Below are 16,739 nucleotides of genomic sequence, written 5' to 3'. Positions count from 1 at the left end.
ATAAGAAATCAGGAAGGGGGCAAACACTTTTTCACACAACTGTATATGCTGAAATTCACGGTAAACGCATTCAAACGGCGCAGATCGGGAGCGAGCGAAGGACTTTGAAAGTTAACGGAAAGATTAACGTGAAACAACATCCGGTTTCTTCAGACGAACATCCGGTTTTCAGAATAAGATGCCAACAAAGTATACATATTGCATAATGGAAATTAGATTAAATGAATTATATTCACATTAAGTATAAAACATGCTACCTGCATCTCGTGAGTTAAAGGTAAAATACACCTAAATTGTGCGTAAAGTGTCTTTATTCTTTGATTTGAGGGTTGCTGGAAATGAATAATACCTGACTGACAGTCAATTAAGATATTTTACTTAGCAAAAACTCTGAACTGAATTTGTACCTTCAAATGGCACATTTTTGAAATTTTTAAGGTGCTATAAAAATGTTTTTCTCAAAAATTCCACACAATGACTGATGCATAAGTTCAGGACAAAAATGGGTAATATCACAATATTTGAGGTGCTACAAAAATATCTTTCTCAATAATTCCATACAATGACTGATGTATATGTAATCAAGGCATCGTTGACTTAATAATTGTTAATAGTTGTTTAACAAATGTAATAATAACAATAAATAACTACAAAGAAATAAGAATACAATTGAATATGATTGTCTGATTTATGTTTGTTTTTTGTTAAAAAAAATCTAAGAAAACACTTTGAATCTGTAGACTACTGCTTAATAGTCTTATTATTGCCATTTGATGACAATTGCTCATATACTGTAAGCCTAAATAAGTATATTTATTATTTTAAACAAAGGTTAAATGTTATTTCACAAGTTTCAAAAAGTGCCCCCAATTTTTTGAAAATGCCCCTGGATTTCAGTCAGTGGGGGCAAAAATTGCCCCCAAAGAAATATGTAAATTTCCTACCCTGGCTGTGTTACTGCCTGTATGTGCTCCTCACATGCTCTTATTTCCAAGTTGAAAAGTGGAGTTACAACTTAACCCACACAAAAACACACAAAACTGTGCAACAATTATTATCAATCACAATACAGATGCTATTCACCCCAGGCTGTGGGATGGAGTAGGAAAAGTGTTGCTCAGCGAACTGTTAGTAACAAACAGTCATTTATGCAGGATGTGAACTCTAAAAAACCAATAACTTTGTCTTAATAACCACCTGTGTGTAGTTCTGGAGTTGGACATTCAATGAAATCATTTGTCTTCACATTAATAAAAGAAAAGAGTTGGTCCTATAAGTAACATTCTGGCAGAGCAGTGTTCAATTCAAGATGTTCTGTAAATGACCTTTTCAAATGGAAGGTTCTCTCTGCTGCTGACCTTTTTTAAACATATGAACTGTGACCTTGTGACACTTGTCTCGTGTGTTTCCACCCTACCACCCAGCTCTCGTGCCCACCCGCCAATGTTTGCAGTGGGGAGCGACGACAGTAATGTGACGTACGGTGGGAAGGTTCAGATCTATGAGTATAATGAAAACACCAGGAAATATGCCAAAGCAGAGACGCTGATGACGGTCACCGACGCCGTCCATGACATCTCATTCGCCCCAAACCTGGGGAGATCCTTCCACGTGCTCGCCATCGCAACAAAAGACGTCCGAATCTTTAAGCTCGTTCCCATGAGGTGACTGATTCCATATGCATGCAACGTCTTAACGGACGCGCTTCTGCAGCCGCAACCGATTTAAAACTATTCTAAATGACAAGCTACCGCTGTGTAAAAACATTTTCTGATCCATCGGACAGGAAGGAGAGCACCTCCACGGGACCCAGCAAGTTGGAGGTGCAGATTGTGGCTCAGTTCGACAACCACAACTCCCAGGTGTGGCGTGTGAGCTGGAACATCACCAGCACCCTGCTGGCCTCCTCCGGTGACGATGGCTGCGTGCGCCTCTGGAAAGGTAAGAGGTTACTGTTGGCTTCGGTCGACGACGGCTCGTCTGTGTTCCTTTAAGTTTGGTGACGGCTATACTGACAGCAGTTTTTATTTTTTTAGTCCAGCATGTTTAAAATGCTAGTTGGAGTGAACTCTCACCAGGTGTTGAGTGACTTTGGCCTATGCATTGTTGGCATCAGTTGTCGGGTCGCTCAGATACAGTTATTCTCAAATCATCTGAGTTGTTATGATGTACGGTACATTCCAGTATAATTGGGCCAGTGTACAAAAAAAGGTTTGACACGAAGCCAAACATGGGACCTTACCAGTGTGCCGTATTTCACCACTAGGTGTCACACTTGACTCAGCTGCCACTCCTGAGTGGAACCTAAAAACCAAACCAAAAGTTCCAGTCTGGGTCACTGTGTGCCGACTGTCTCAATCTCACATTACGCACATGCACACTTTTACACACAGAGGGAGAGAGAGTTTTCTTCCCTCTCGTGGAAGGTTGTGTGTACTGTCTACTGTGGCATCTTTACTCACTGAGCATCCCAGTAGCACCGCCCCCTCTGTTCAGTTCCAGTTCAGTCGTTCAGTCAGGAGTGCAACAAAAAGTCAAGCAGGATTTTAAATTGTTTTTCTCACACCTGTGGTAATTGTTTACTTATATTGTACTTTGCTTTGCTGTTACTGTCTAATGACACATGAGTGCACAAAATGTGCAATGATCACATCAAATTACAGCGATGGGACATAAAAACGAATTAGCCCACATGCATGGCTATAAGGTAGTAAATGAATGAATAGTTTGGAGGATTGGGCAGCAAATAAAATAAAAGACCTGGCCTTGTTGAGACTGTCTGTCTATTGACACACACAGCAAACAGCGCAATCTGTATGAGAATAATTCATAATAATGAATGTTTACTGAATTCTGTGTGATTACTTTTCCAAATGTCATGAGCTTTATTTTGGGGTGATGCAGCTGCGTCACGTGGTGGTTGTCCCTCGGCTCCCTCTCATTTCTGTCACATTTTCATTCTCCATGTGTGGAATGTAAAAGAAAGAAAAGTACCAAATGACACATTCCTCCATCAGCTTTTTTCCACTTTATGGAGGAAATGATGAACTCATGGTCACTTGTCAATCATGTTGCAGCGTGAACACTCACTTTACCATTCCCCCCCCCCCCCCCGCAGCAAACTACATGGACAACTGGAAGTGCACGGGCATCCTGAAAGGGGACGGCAGCCCGCTCACCGGCTCCTCCGGTCAGCCCACAGCCATGAGCACCGTTGTGGGCTCCTCGGTCCAGACCTCCCAAAACGCCCTTAACGGGATGTCTGCAGGAAGGTAGGTGGTGTGGTGCGTCCGCCGCCACTCACCCAGCCCGACCCGAGCCGGTCAGAACTGACAGCTTATCATGCCTCACACTGACCGGGACTGCAGCCGCTCACTGACACACCTCCTGGGCCCCACACTGACCAAATGATGCACTCATGCAAAGAGCTTGGCTTCCGAGCCTGCGGAGTTGGATGTGCTGTGGTGTGTTTTTGTTTTTTCCTCTTGACTTGTACAGATGCATGCAAGAGTAGTTTCCACTTTGCATTGTCAGTGTTGGCGCTAACCACACTCTTGGTATAAAAAGTTAAATAAACCGCTTTTATATAAATTCGATATGTGACGATTATTTCAAATTTATATTTTGGGATATCCAGCAGAACCATTTTGGTGTCGGGTGACATTATTTTGTAAATATTGAGAAATCTGATTAGGTTGAGGCGCCTACGTCTCAATTGCCATTTTGAGATGTAATTCTTCTCATTTCACTTTTCAATTTCAATGCATCCTTGAGCAAGTAATGCCCAACTCTTTGCTGAGCAGAAGGACTTGAATGAAGCTCATTAACCAACCGTAATAACAATATGAGTATGAATACAGCCACTGACAGTTATGACTCTAAAGCCAGACGATGTAACTTGTCACAGAAGAGATAACGGCCTTTCTTTTATAAATTAAATGTTGAATTCATAAGAAATAAAAGTCACAATTTCTCAATTCAGTGCACTCAGGTTGTTGTTGCTCCGGCCTTTACTTGGTCTGGTATGACCAGTCGCCTTAAGTGGCTAAGTGACTCTTCATCTGCTACAGGTACAGTTCATGTTTTGGATTACAAATGAGTTAATATTGGATGTTTGTATGAAACGGTTTCAAACGTGTTTGAGCTCATCAGAGTCGGTATGTGGCTGTATTTATGTTCAACTTTAACAACCCTCTTAACTTTACAAAACCTCCATTTACCAGCTTTGCAGTTTCCAACTTAACTCTAGAGTCATCTCTAACCTTATTAAACATCTGCGTATGACGTGCTCTGTTGCGCTCTAAAACCCAGATTTGATTTTTGTAAAATGACTTTGCATAAAAGATTGTCTTGCATTGCGTCGGGCTTGTTGAAGTAATGTGGTATTGTACTGCTTGTTGCATGCAGGATTGGCAAGAGAGCTCCCTTTGCCCCTCCTCTGCGGCAGCAGCTGACCTCTCCAAAGACAAACCAGCATCCTGCGTATTACTAATGTCTCTGCACCAGCTGCCACTTGCCCTTGTGTCAATGCATTTGAATATGTCATGTCCTAGCTGAATACTTGCTGGTGAAGGGCTCTGTGATGGAATGTAAACCCTCACGGTTCTGCTTTCACAGCTTCCGCTTTGTTTAGGTTCCAACCTGTTTGTTAGAGAACGCACATCCACCTTTTAGAGAATAAACCCTTATCACTTCTCTGTCTGCCATTCTCCCCTCTCTTTTTTCAGTTTCTAAAGCATACATGCATTCTTTTTAAAATCTCTCATTTCTACTTCCTTTTGACGTGTTTCCCCCTCCCCTATTCCATCGTCTTCTCCCTGTCCGTGTGTCTGTCGTCTGCGTCTCCATCCGTTTTCTTTGTGTTGCTTCAGGTATTTCTTTCCGCCTCTGGATCCTCCCAGAGCGGGGACCAGGTATGGTCACCTGCTGCCTTCCTCCTCTCTCATAGAGCATTGTGACGCTGAGCCCGCTCAGCCTCAGCAACAGCCTCTTCCCCACAGACTCTACTCTCGAGCACTGCTGCCCTTACCAGAGGCTGAAGGACTGTGATTTTTGGGGTGTTTTAGCTTAAACAAAAAGGGATGGGGTTAGGGAGGAGGGGTGGGCGGGAACAACACAAGTGCCATTCATTTCTAATAAAGATTCTGTTTTCTAAATGTTTTGTTCTTTTTCCTTCATGGAGATTTAGTGAATGTTGCATTACACGGCCAGTGAAGCCATTTTGATAACCATTTCTATGTATGTGAACAATCAACTAAACATTCCCCCTATTCAGTTTTGTGTTATAGTTCTTTACGTTTTTGGAATGTGCATTAAAAAGCGCATATAGTTTTCGTTTTTTTGGGGTCTTGAGACGGCCGGTAAGTTTTTTTTTTTTTTTTTTTTTTTTTTTTTCCCTTCCCCCGAAGGACACGGATGACCCGCAACCCTCAGTGCCTGCAGAGGAAGTGTTATTGCTCAGTGGTTGAAAATCGCTCATGGTAGAAGTCAGAATAAACGCCACAAGATACAAAGATAATTTTATTTTTGAATAGTTTTCCTTCCGCACACACAAAGTGACAGCATTCATTCATGATTGACTGATTACCATGTGGGACAGCTCTTATATAGAAATAACACATGATTCATCACAACACATTTCTTTTGTAGGACATTGATCCACTTTTTTTAATGCTGAGTTGGGTGAAAAGTCAATTGACACTTTATGAATGATATTCTAAAACGTGTGAACTGGTATGGTTCTTTGAAGGCAACTGGATGTGGCCTACTTTTTAAACTGAAAAATGTCTTCTCCCAGCTTTACTCTGAATTAAGGGAAATAAAGGGCATGCCATTTGTTTTGACAGGAAGGATAACATTCATTAATTTCATGGCTCACTCGTATTGATGCCTCACAAAGTGGAATGCTCGTGATGCAGCTGTCTGCTAACTAAGACTTTTGCAGCTGCTTGGGAGGAACACTTGATCCAACAAACTCTACTTTCAACCTGCAACAAATATAATGTACTTTTATGTCCCTCTGTATGGTAGGAAAGTAACCTAACTTAAACTCATTAGCTTATTTTTCAACCTAATGCTGGATCTTTACTCTGTGAATTTCCACAATTTATTGTATATTGTTGTATTTTGTATTGCCATTACATTATGGCTGCAGTCTAAAAATACCCCCCTCCCTCTCTTTCATTCATCTTGTATGGACAAACACGATGGATGCAGTGATGTGCCGATGCCCAAACTGTCTAAAAGTCCAGCGGAATGACGTGAATCCCAGCCTATCGAGATAGACAATTCCCTCCTCCTCAGTTTAGTCGTCCAATCAAAGCGGTTTCAATTGGGTAAGTCCCGCCCACGTGACATGGACGCTCACGCGGGCTTCCTGTGGATTCTGGGCGCTGCTTGGGTCCTCCGAACAGTTGTGCGGGTTGTTTGTTGTGCCTCCTTTTAAGAGATAATGACTAACTTAAGTATTTGGGAAGTTTCTTTTGGAACTTAACGACGCCTCGCGACGTGTCCGCACCAGTGTATAGAGACAAACCTCGAGTTGGACAAGAACCGAGCTCTCGGCGGTCTTCTGGAGTGTCGGACGTGAGTTGAAGTCCAACTAACGTGAACGTTGTGATTTAGCGCTAACGTTAACGCTCTTGCTGAAATGGCTTTGTGGCTATGGCAGCCCAGTTTTAGTTAACTTATCTGTGTCGTCTGTAACTTGTGTTGCAACACTTGTATCGAACTTAATAATGGAAGATAACGTCAGTTAGCTCAGATTTTGAGTGTGTTGGTGCTTTTGACAAACCCCTCTTGTTTTTAGCAAGGGGCGCTATACGAGCTAGCGTTGAAAGTAAGCTAACCTAGAGAAATCAGGTTAGCTCGTTAGTTTTAATTACTTTCGTAGCTAGGCCAAACTTTACACCCGTTGAACCAATATGCATGAACATTTTTTTTTTTTTTTTAAGTATTCGCGGTAAACTACTTTTCTTATCTGATTTTCGCAGCTGTGAGGTGGTATCAACACGCCGACATACAATCTAAATGGTCCCATCCCTGCCAGCACACTGTAAAGTTTGCGTGTATTTTACTTTCAGTTCCTAAAGTAATACCGACCTGCCTTTTATGTCCCCTAGTCCTAGACATTACAGATGGTCTTCACCTGCTGAACTGAGGTCGAGCCACATTTGGCTGTCACCCTCCATTCCAAACCATGGCGGAAAGTTTCTACAAGCTGGAAGATGAAGCCTTCCCCAGTTTCCTCTGCAAGTCCCTGGAAAGCACCGTCGGCCGCGCCACCCTGGGGAATGTGACACTGGGTTCAGGCCCAGGACTTCCAGTGGCTGCCTCCACAGTGGCTAAAATTAAACCCGGCTCTGACAACAGGTGGGATCCCGCTGCTGCTGATCGGGACAGATGTGGCTTTTTGTGGAAATGCTCTCATACATTAATCTGTGACTCATGACCCAAACTGTTTTTGACTTGGTGTGAGAATGAACGCTGACATCTTTTCCCAATTCCTGTTTTGGGAAGTTTGTGTTTTTACTAATTTAAGCATTGAAATGCAACTGGAAAAATGAAGTATTTGTATGCTAAAAATAGATGAGATAGGAATACATTATGACAAAACACTGAGACATGATTGCCAAATATAGAACTGCATATGGATACATGTTGCTGCAGCCCTTTCTGGTGTCTTACAGTTCCCCCTAAAGTAACAGGATGTTCACAGTGAGTCAGTGCTCTGTTGCTAAATGTCATTTTGGAGCAGTAACCCTGATGTGGAGCTGTTTAGCATGATACAACCAGTTGTTTTGTACCATCAGTGCCATGTGCTCTTGCTTTACAGAGGAGATCCTGTTGAGGCTTCATATCTGGAGGCCAACTCGCAGTCATCTGTTCGAGAACAGCCCAAGTTTGCCCTCAGCTTCAAGGATGACTTGTGAGTATATAAATACATGTAGATCACACTGCTGATTAATTGTTTTAGCAATGTTGTCGGGGAAGAAGAAAAAAAAAAAGCTGATCTTGTGTTGTAGTTCGTAGAATTGCTTTGTAATAGCAGATTGTTTTTATAAATTAGTTGTTATTGCATTGCTTGTTGACTAATGTCAGCATGATTTAAATCAGTGCAGGAGATTGTCACTTAAAAGCATAAGCCATGCTATCAAATGCAATTCATCTAAATATTCATTTATCTTTTTGTGAGTCAACCCGTCTAGGTTGAATTATTTCACTACGTACTTTCCCAGTTATGTACATTCGACAGTTGAATTCAATTACAGTGAATCATGCTAAGAGTATGTCAGCCTACTTTTAACTCATAAATATATATTTTGTGTGTGTAACTATGGAGGGATGGACATTCTTAATGTCTTAACTATATTAGTTTATATTCCACCTTCTTTTTCCCCATCTCATTTTTGTGTGATTGTTTACATCCCGCCTGCTTTAAAGGGACAATGCGGATGACTTCATTGCCGCCCACCGTCTCTCAGACATGCTGGTGAAGATTCATTTGGATGAAAGCGCATCTCAAAACCGAGGCTCCATGCTGGGGCTCCCTACCACGCAGATGGGCTCAGTCCACGGCCGGCACACAGAACTTGGGATGGGTAAATATCAACGCACCAGTCTATCTTTGTTGGTGGTTTTATTGCCAATCTGTTGCTGTGGCAACGGCTTTGGTCCACGTTTCCTTCCTGTCAGCTTGTGCACTAACAAACATCATAACAGGAAATATAAAGGAGTCCATTTAGAAAGTGTTATGATGTAAACGGTCAATAGGTATAACAGTGTGGCGATACTGCCCAGCCTCAGAATCAGTAAATACTCTTTTCTTGATTGGAAAACTTATCAAAGGTGGGTTCACCGAATACTATATGGACGTATATTTGTGCTTTCTGATACATAAAGATGAAATAATTCTCATTACTAGATGAAGACACGTTTTCTTTGAATGATACTAATGTACTTTGTCTTTCCTGTCTCTTCTGACAGATCTGTCAACAGGCCTTCTGACATTTGCTCATTTTGGACATCTAGACAGCACGGATGCAACGGTACACATTTTGGTAACTCTTGACCAGCTGACAGTTGTACATTTTATGTGATTGCTCTTTTGCAGTAACTCGTAGACCCAAAACTGGGCCATATAGATAATAAAGTTATTTTTTTGCTCATAAAATCGGGGACCTTTTTCATGTGCATATCAGAAAGAGAAAGCCATGTGACCCCTGTTGAGGCGTAACTCGTATAATTGAAAACCCTTTATGTTGCTTAATTTTAAGTTTAATGTCTTTATAATTAGGCATATTTCGTCTTTTTAACTAGTCTCGTTCTACCCCGGTTCCTTACAGGATATAAAGGATTTTCAAAATATTTTTAAATATAGGTTGGTGTTTTGGATTTGAAACAATGTTTCTCATGTATAAATGCTGTTTTGACCTCCAACAAATCTCTGATCAGGTGCCTGCGAATCCGTTCTCGTTTCCTGGGCAGTTCAAACAGGCTCAGCCTTTACCAGCTACAGCCGAGGAGGACAACGTGCAGAGTGAGGGAGAGGACAGTGACCATTTCAGTGGCAGCAACTCGAGCTTCCTGGTGAACGAGAAGCTCATGTGTGTGGACAGCATGAACAGCGACATCACAGGTTCATGCAGCCTTGATTTTATTTGTTAAACATAGATTATAGATTTTGTCAAAGCTTGAGTCCTTTTGTTAACGTGCGTTTGATTACCAGATGATGACATTGATTCGAACGACTTGCCTGATGATGAGCTCGAGCAGTATTTCAATAATCTGGTGCCTCCTGCCATGCAGAGAGGCAGAGTGGAGGGCCAAGAGATTCCTGCAACAGTAAGTCCCCTTTGAAACACTTTGCCTCTTACACCGTACCAGCACTAGTGAGTCATTGGACAACTGTTTAAAGTGGCTTTTCATTCAACTGTCATTTACTTGATCTATTTGTCTCACTGTCCCCATTAATATGTATATATTTGTTCATAGGGACTCCCCGGTGTTACTGACAACACATCAAACCCAAGTTCCACAGAACCAGACCAGTATAGACACCAGTTCCTGGATGACTACAATCAGGTGAGCACATTGACACCCTTACTGTTTTGTGCCCATGTGCTGCTTCCAGCTTGCATGGAGAAGAGTATGAATATGATCTTCCTGCCTGAAAATACTGTTGAGTTTCATGAATATCAGCTGGAAATTTGCGGTTTGGCAAAGGCTGCCCAACTGGTCTGACTCTCTACCTGCAAATCTGTCGTTACTTTTGTGAATCATATATTTAACTCAAATCAAACGACCAGTAAATGTTTTCCCCTGATCATTGATTCTCTTTTCTCTGACTTTTCGTCAGGAGGACTTCCAGATGCCGGATGTGCGTCTGGCTGCTACGGGTATGGACTCGTGTCCTGCCAGCGACGAGGACACCGAGGACGAGCTGGAGTGTGTCAGAAGGGGCAGCAGTGCCACCAGGACCCGGCTGCTGCCCAGCACCTCCAGACAACTGGTCAGACATAAAAACCAATATTATCAGACTTTAAAAACTCTCAAATATAATAATCAGTTAAAGACTAAAAAAATCCTACATCCAGTAGCTCCATCATTTCGGATTGAAATGTACTTTACAACAGAGTGTTGCTTTATGTCATTTCTGTTCGTATCTGCGTGTACAGGTTGGAGAGAGTAACCGTCCCAGTTTCAGGCCGGGCTTAGAGGGAGGCAGTTCTGATGACGAGGCTTCCAGCGGCCGCGGCGGTCCATCTCTGTCTGGGATCGAACACAGACGATCTGCTGAGGGACAAGTCATCAACCCTCCAGTCACGGGTACAATATGCAGCTTCAATCACTGTCCTTCACTGCCTTATTATTCCTTTTTGGTTCTCTGGCTGGCTTTCCTGTGTTCTTGATGAATTGCATGTGCAAGTGAATGCATGTTATATGTATTCAATAGTAGTTTTGAGGCCGCTTTAATGTTAAAGTGACCACCGTTTTTTGTGTCATTGCGTAACTCCAGGGGATGGAGGAGGTGGGGATGGGAGCAGTGGGAGTGAGGAAAGCGGAAACGACGGAGGAGTTTCGACCATCCCCCTCCCGACGCCCGTCGTCCAGACCACCTATGATGTCCTGCGCGGTCTGGGGATCGCGGGGAGCAGTGCTGCTGGCGAGGATGAGGACGGCGACCTGAATCTGCCTGGACACGGAAGGAGCGGTCTCTCCAGACATACTGAGGTAAGAATGAGGCTCACTTCTGGCTGCACTCCGGTAGCAGCGAAGTTGCTCATCGGTATCATTAATGTTATCAGACACTTGGGCATTATCTGCAGATTTTATACACACTTTAAATCCTATTGATGGCATCTTTTTCTACACCTCACATACTTCCTGTCTGCCCTCATAATGTAGATTTTTATTGGCCCACTGTTATCTTCTATAGTTTTTTTTTACAGTTTAATCATTCCACAACGTTTGCAGATGGGCGACCGTGTGGGTCCTGTAGGAATAGGAGAGGTCAGCTCTTTTGGACCATCGAGGGGAACTCGGAGGCTTTCTCCCGTCAACTGGAGCATGGTCCTGGACCGACAGGAGGCACTGGTGAGTACAGGTGCACCACAACCTCCAATGTTACTATAACAGCCCCACTGGCAGGTCATTTAATCGGGCATATATTGATTTTATAATATCATATAGTATTTCTTTATTATTTTTTTTTATTACTTCAATCCCGTTGAATGGTGGTGATACTTAGAGAAGGTCAGTGAAAAATAAAAAGACAAACTGTTGAACAAGAAAACGCTAAGCCCTGCACAATAGAACACAGTATTAAAGTTAAAGCTGCAATGGCTAAAATACTGATGAATATGATTTATGGCTCTGTTTGTCAACGTGGTTCTGATTTGAATGGCAGGATGCGATGGAGAGCACCGAGTCTGGGCCCACTGTGGACCGACTGCTGGACTCAGCCTACCTGAGGAGTGGAGCTGGACTCGGGAGACCTCAGGACTCGGCAAATCTAACTTTCTCCCACCTTCAAGGCACCCAAGGAAGCTTCCACCTCTCCCAGGTACAACATGTAACATTGCACATTTCAACCCGTTTTTTAAATCAAATTGAGAGCTCAGAGACAAGTATCCAAACAAATTGTCGTTGTTATGCAGCCTTTATACCTTTTGTCAAAAAACTCACCCTTAGGTGCTGCTGCCAGAATGCGATGATGATGATGATGATGATGATGATGGAATAGATGAGCCTGATGGATCCAGGCCTTGCTTGGGCCTAAGGGGTGGGCCTTGTGGTGAATTGACAGCAGCAGAGGCCTCGGACAGCACCAGTGAGGACGGCAACAATCCCCTTTCCACCTCGCTGGAACTCAAGTACTTCTCCCAGAGCTTCCACCAGGACCGAGAGGATTCAGATGATGGTTGGAACCATTGCCCAGCCAACCTGGAGATGGAGTTTCAACAAGGTTGGCTTTATCTGTGATGTTTAGATATAGGTAATCAAACTGAATACACAATGGGCCTCATGCAGCAACATTCTCTTAAATTCATCTTGTATTTTCTCTTAATAGTTTAAGAGAAAGAATAGGATTAGTCAACTCCAGATGCACAAAACAGTCTTAACCATCCAAATATTATTATTATTATTATTATTATTATTATTATTATTATTATTATTATTATTATGATTGTTTTGGGCATTTTATGCCTTTATCTGACAGTGCTAGTGGAGTGTGAATGTGGGCCGAGAGTAGAGGAATGACGTGCAGACACTCCGTCTAGCTGTGAATCTTACCTGGGAACCTCTGCTCAGGGTATTTACGGCCTAATCGCTCGGCTATCGGGTCGCCCCTAAATGTGCTTCATGTGTGCTGAAGGATGAACCCCACATGATCATAAATTTGAGGCACGTGGCCATGTTTTTTTATTAAACACTATATAAGGGCCGTGTGCAAATACTCATCATTCATCCAAATGAATCTTTACCATCGTGTTTGAAAGTCAATGGGCTGCAACGAAGTCATCAGTATTGTCCCTGCAATGCGGGCGGGAATTGAAATAATACTTGTTAGGATCACATCCAATTGACATGGAGAGAAACAGTAGAATATAAGTTATAGTTACGACTTTACTCTGACACAAGCCCAAGAATTGAAGAGGCCACCAAAAAAAATGAGGAAGAAGAACTTCAGCATTAGTGAAATCGATGTACTGTTTAATAAGCTGTTTTAATAAACATGTCAGTAATGGTGTTTCAGGAAAACCAGAAAGAATCAAAGAGCAGCTTGTAAGCCATTCAGAAGCTGAACACATGTCATATTGCCCAGGGGTTTTATAGAGTTTGTTAATTGGACCCAATGGACTCGCAGTATTTTCTTAATAATCCGATCATTATGATTCCTCTAAAACATATGATAATCTACATTATATGGTAGTCATGCTTTCTCATTTTAAAAATGTTTCCTTGTTGAATAAACAGTTTGGACTGTGAAAACCAGATGTTTTTTTTCTTATCTTGGTAAGAGTGCTCTCGTAAAATGTTCTCTAACCTAAGAAGCGCAAAAAAAGAAAACTTTGACGAATCCCAGAAATCAATGGATACCAACAGAATAGGACCAAATCTTGGATACGAAACAAAAACGAGAGGAAATTTGTTTATCTATCATTTCCTTCATGAGGCCCATCGTTGCGTGGTGTAAGGTGTTCACAGCATTGCTTGTCTCTTCAGGGGCCAATGCCACTCATAGTGTGGTGTACCAGAACGAAGAGGGGCAGTGGGTGACCGACCTGGCATACTACTCCTCCTTTGAGAAAGAGGTTGACGGGAAGACATCGGAGAATGTTGCCCAGTTTCAGACTGAAGACTTTGTTCCTGCCAGTACGTACAAAGGCCAAAGCTCTGTTGCATTTACTCAAAGATTACTCTAAGTTAGCGTTACTGTTAGTGCAGGGTACTGTTGATACATTGACACTTATTTTTCCTCCTTGCAGGTGATGCTATAGGAAAGATAGTTAAGGATCAAGAGGAATTTGAGAAGGAGCACCAATTCATGCAGGTACACAACGGCCCCATTTAGTCCTTGATGTTTGTACCGTATTGTGAGAGAAGACACTAACAGACTGCTAAAACTCTCAGCTACCATGCATTTTTATAAAGCACAGCCGTTTGTGGTTTATTATAAGTATTGCTGTTTGCACAGGAGGAGCAGATTGAACCAGCCAGCAGCAACAGCACCTTTCAAAGCGACTCCTCTTGGAAGGCCCCCACCAACAGCCACGTCCTGATGAGGGCCTCCCAGGTCTCCTCTGAGTTCAAGCAGGGGGACCACAGCTACCTGCGACTGACTTTGGGGCAGTTTTTTGGACAGCGCTCTGAAGCCCTGGGCTGTCTGGGTAGCGCCGATGATGTGGATTGGGTGAAACGGGTGAATGTTTTGTTTTTGTTGTTGTTGTTGCTGGGAGACTAATATTTATGGCAGGGCTGAAGAAGATTGTTTTAAAGTCTGACTGTAACTGTATTAATAGCTCCATCTTTGTTCTGCTAGCCGTCCTTCGGCTACATCATCACCTCTCCAGAGAAAAGGGAACCGTTTCCCCTGATTCACCCCTCAGACTTCTCAGCTAGTCGCAATTCTCCTCACAGTGACACCATGGAGCTCAGCGAAGCAGACAAAACCCTCAACCCAGGTGTGTTCACGGTATCGCTCGGGCTGAAGAATCTCTTTCTAGGCTCATGTAGTAGTACTGGCTGTTTTCTGTGTTTTCCAGTAATTCACACTGTGCTGTTACTCATGATCATCTCCTTGCAGAGGACCTGGACAAAACTCTCGAGGCACCAGGTGAAAGGATGTCATCGAAAGGTGTTACTGATCCAGAACCACGTGAACAGGAGGTACAGGGACTCTTTGGGATGAGTTGATGCTTCAATATCTCCATGTAGGGTTACATGCATGGCAGTATGGCTTTCTGACATGAGATCCCTTCTCCTCTTTAGGACCACGCTGGTAGAGCTGCACTACCTGACCACACTGAGGCCTCTGGCTCTGATTCGAGCCCGGGAAACCAAAGCTGCGTGTCCCCCAACAACAGCAGCCACCTGATGCTGAGTATTAGCACAATCGCTTCAGCCATTGCCGACGCGTCCATCAGCACCGACCCGTCGCAGCTGGCTGCCATGATCGTGGAGCTGACCAAGAGGAGCAGGGCGAGGAATCGACCTGAGTCGGCAGGACTTGTTGGACCTGCTGTCAACTGCACAGAGGAACCACGCTCTGCTGAGCATGTAAGGCTTTGCTTTTTTTGTTGTTTTTGTTCTTCAAATATTAGTCTTATAGTTGATAGTATGTACCTTGATTTGGTCATTACCATATGCTGCAAAAGTGCTCTCAATCAGAGTTAACATTGTTTGTTTTCTGGTCTAAGATCAGAGAACGTAATCGACAAGATTAGTTCTCCAATTCCATATTATGAAATATATTAATCTCTCAATATATTATGTCTCACTGGGACAAACTGAAAACATGCATTCCCTTGAAAGTAATCATCTTTAGAACTACACAAATTTGTTGACGTTAAATACTTAAATTACTATCTGTATTTGTGCTGCAGGGATCGGCAACATTGAAAGTGCGATCTCCTATCTTCCCATTCCCAAGTGTAAATGGAAAATAAAAAAATAAGATAAATGTTTCCCTCTACATAGATCCTCCCTGAGCCAGAGCAGAGCGGCCTGCTGGACGCACTGCAGAGGACCTGTGTCGGAGAGCTGAGCGCCTTCGACATGGAGAAATACCTGAAAAAGGCCGATGTGTCGGGCAGCAGCGATGTCTCTGCGGGGCACACTATCTTTGACCTGACCGGCTGGGCCGACAACCTCAGCAGCTCTCACAGGAGCCCCGAGGCAGGACATCCTGAGGAACATGGGAGCTCAGGTCAGCGAGTGGATAGCGAGACTCTACAGAAGCCCACGAGAACAGAAACGGAGGACAAAGACGGAGGAAGAGAGACGACAGTAAACACTAGCTCATCGTTATCTCCAGGTCATAAGGGCCTCTCAAAAAGAAGCTCTATTCCTCGTCCTCGTACATCTTTCAGCTCTTTCAGAAGGTCTGTGGGCTCAGGGCAGGCCTCCACTGTCTCGCCTCCTGCAAACAAAATGACAGCATGCGAGAAGACATGTGCTTCCTCCAGCAGGACCCTCACAGAAAATGGTGTAAAGCCAGGGGAACTGAACCCACAAGCATCCAGCAATACTAGGTCTTCCCTCGAAACATCACAAAAGAGTGATGAAGGCTCTGCCGCCTCACCTGGCTTGCCAAGTATCCCACCAGGCCTGAGAACGGGTCAGTCAAGCCTGCCTTGTTTTAAAGGTTCCTCTCCTCCGCCACAGAGGGCGAGGACTGCAGGCCAGCAGCAGGACATACGGAGTCATTCTCCAGAGAAGAAACCACCACCACCCAGGAATATCTCAGCCGCTCCGCTACCTCGCAGGTCTCTGGAGAAACATGTTGGCTTCTCTTGCCAAAACACTCAGCCTCCGCTGGACTCTGTGTCTGGTGAGTGAAAAGCAGAAATGACGGGGCTTATGATTTTAACAGCACACATGCAGCAGTTGTCTGGGCAGTGATCACCTTTATTCAAACAACTGTAGAGATCAGTAGACAGCATGTTGCACATCATTTGAAAGTATTGCCACTGTGAGACTATTGAGATGACATCTAGGGCTGTAAGAAAATATCA

The 16,739-nt window shown here is 43.4% G+C and overlaps 2 protein-coding genes across 6 annotated transcripts in view; both read left to right on the top strand.

The window, feature by feature from the left end:
- The window catches only part of seh1l (SEH1-like (S. cerevisiae)), an 8,494-nt gene extending 3,135 nt beyond the window's left edge, over window positions 1-5,359 (top strand). Inside the window, exons 5-8 of one of the 2 annotated variants that reach the window (XM_031868692.1) lie at window positions 1,425-1,664; window positions 1,787-1,941; window positions 3,119-3,272; window positions 4,872-5,359. In XM_031868692.1, coding sequence (XP_031724552.1) covers window positions 1,425-1,664; window positions 1,787-1,941; window positions 3,119-3,272; window positions 4,872-5,049 — 727 coding nt within the window. In that variant the 3' untranslated portion in view covers window positions 5,050-5,359. Of the gene's footprint in view, window positions 1-1,424; window positions 1,665-1,786; window positions 1,942-3,118; window positions 3,273-4,407 lie in introns of both variants that reach the window. The other variant, XM_031868693.1, reaches the window with a different exon arrangement.
- Window positions 5,360-6,308: 949 nt separating this feature from the next.
- Window positions 6,309-16,739, top strand: part of cep192 (centrosomal protein 192) — a 31,849-nt gene continuing 21,418 nt past the window's right edge. For 3 of the 4 annotated variants that reach the window (XM_031868622.1, XM_031868624.1, XM_031868620.1), the window contains exons 1-21: window positions 6,309-6,585; window positions 7,122-7,371; window positions 7,835-7,927; window positions 8,443-8,600; window positions 8,986-9,059; window positions 9,454-9,637; window positions 9,728-9,843; window positions 9,994-10,083; window positions 10,358-10,510; window positions 10,677-10,827; window positions 11,018-11,232; window positions 11,476-11,595; window positions 11,909-12,064; window positions 12,193-12,466; window positions 13,729-13,878; window positions 13,992-14,056; window positions 14,201-14,425; window positions 14,546-14,687; window positions 14,810-14,892; window positions 14,995-15,282; window positions 15,703-16,555. In XM_031868622.1, coding sequence (XP_031724482.1) covers window positions 7,199-7,371; window positions 7,835-7,927; window positions 8,443-8,600; window positions 8,986-9,059; window positions 9,454-9,637; window positions 9,728-9,843; window positions 9,994-10,083; window positions 10,358-10,510; window positions 10,677-10,827; window positions 11,018-11,232; window positions 11,476-11,595; window positions 11,909-12,064; window positions 12,193-12,466; window positions 13,729-13,878; window positions 13,992-14,056; window positions 14,201-14,425; window positions 14,546-14,687; window positions 14,810-14,892; window positions 14,995-15,282; window positions 15,703-16,555 — 3,763 coding nt within the window. In that variant the 5' untranslated portion in view covers window positions 6,309-6,585; window positions 7,122-7,198. The remainder of the gene's footprint in view (window positions 6,586-7,121; window positions 7,372-7,834; window positions 7,928-8,442; window positions 8,601-8,985; window positions 9,060-9,453; window positions 9,638-9,727; window positions 9,844-9,993; window positions 10,084-10,357; window positions 10,511-10,676; window positions 10,828-11,017; window positions 11,233-11,475; window positions 11,596-11,908; window positions 12,065-12,192; window positions 12,467-13,728; window positions 13,879-13,991; window positions 14,057-14,200; window positions 14,426-14,545; window positions 14,688-14,809; window positions 14,893-14,994; window positions 15,283-15,702; window positions 16,556-16,739) is intronic. The other variant, XM_031868623.1, reaches the window with a different exon arrangement.

The sequence above is a fragment of the Anarrhichthys ocellatus genome, unplaced genomic scaffold, assembly GCF_004355925.1.
Source record: "Anarrhichthys ocellatus isolate YVR2014 unplaced genomic scaffold, GSC_Weel_1.0 scaffold43, whole genome shotgun sequence".
Classification (NCBI taxonomy): Eukaryota; Metazoa; Chordata; class Actinopteri; order Perciformes; family Anarhichadidae; genus Anarrhichthys; species Anarrhichthys ocellatus.
The sequence above is the reverse complement of the archived record's forward strand: the minus strand, read 5'-3'. Positions and strand labels throughout refer to the sequence as shown.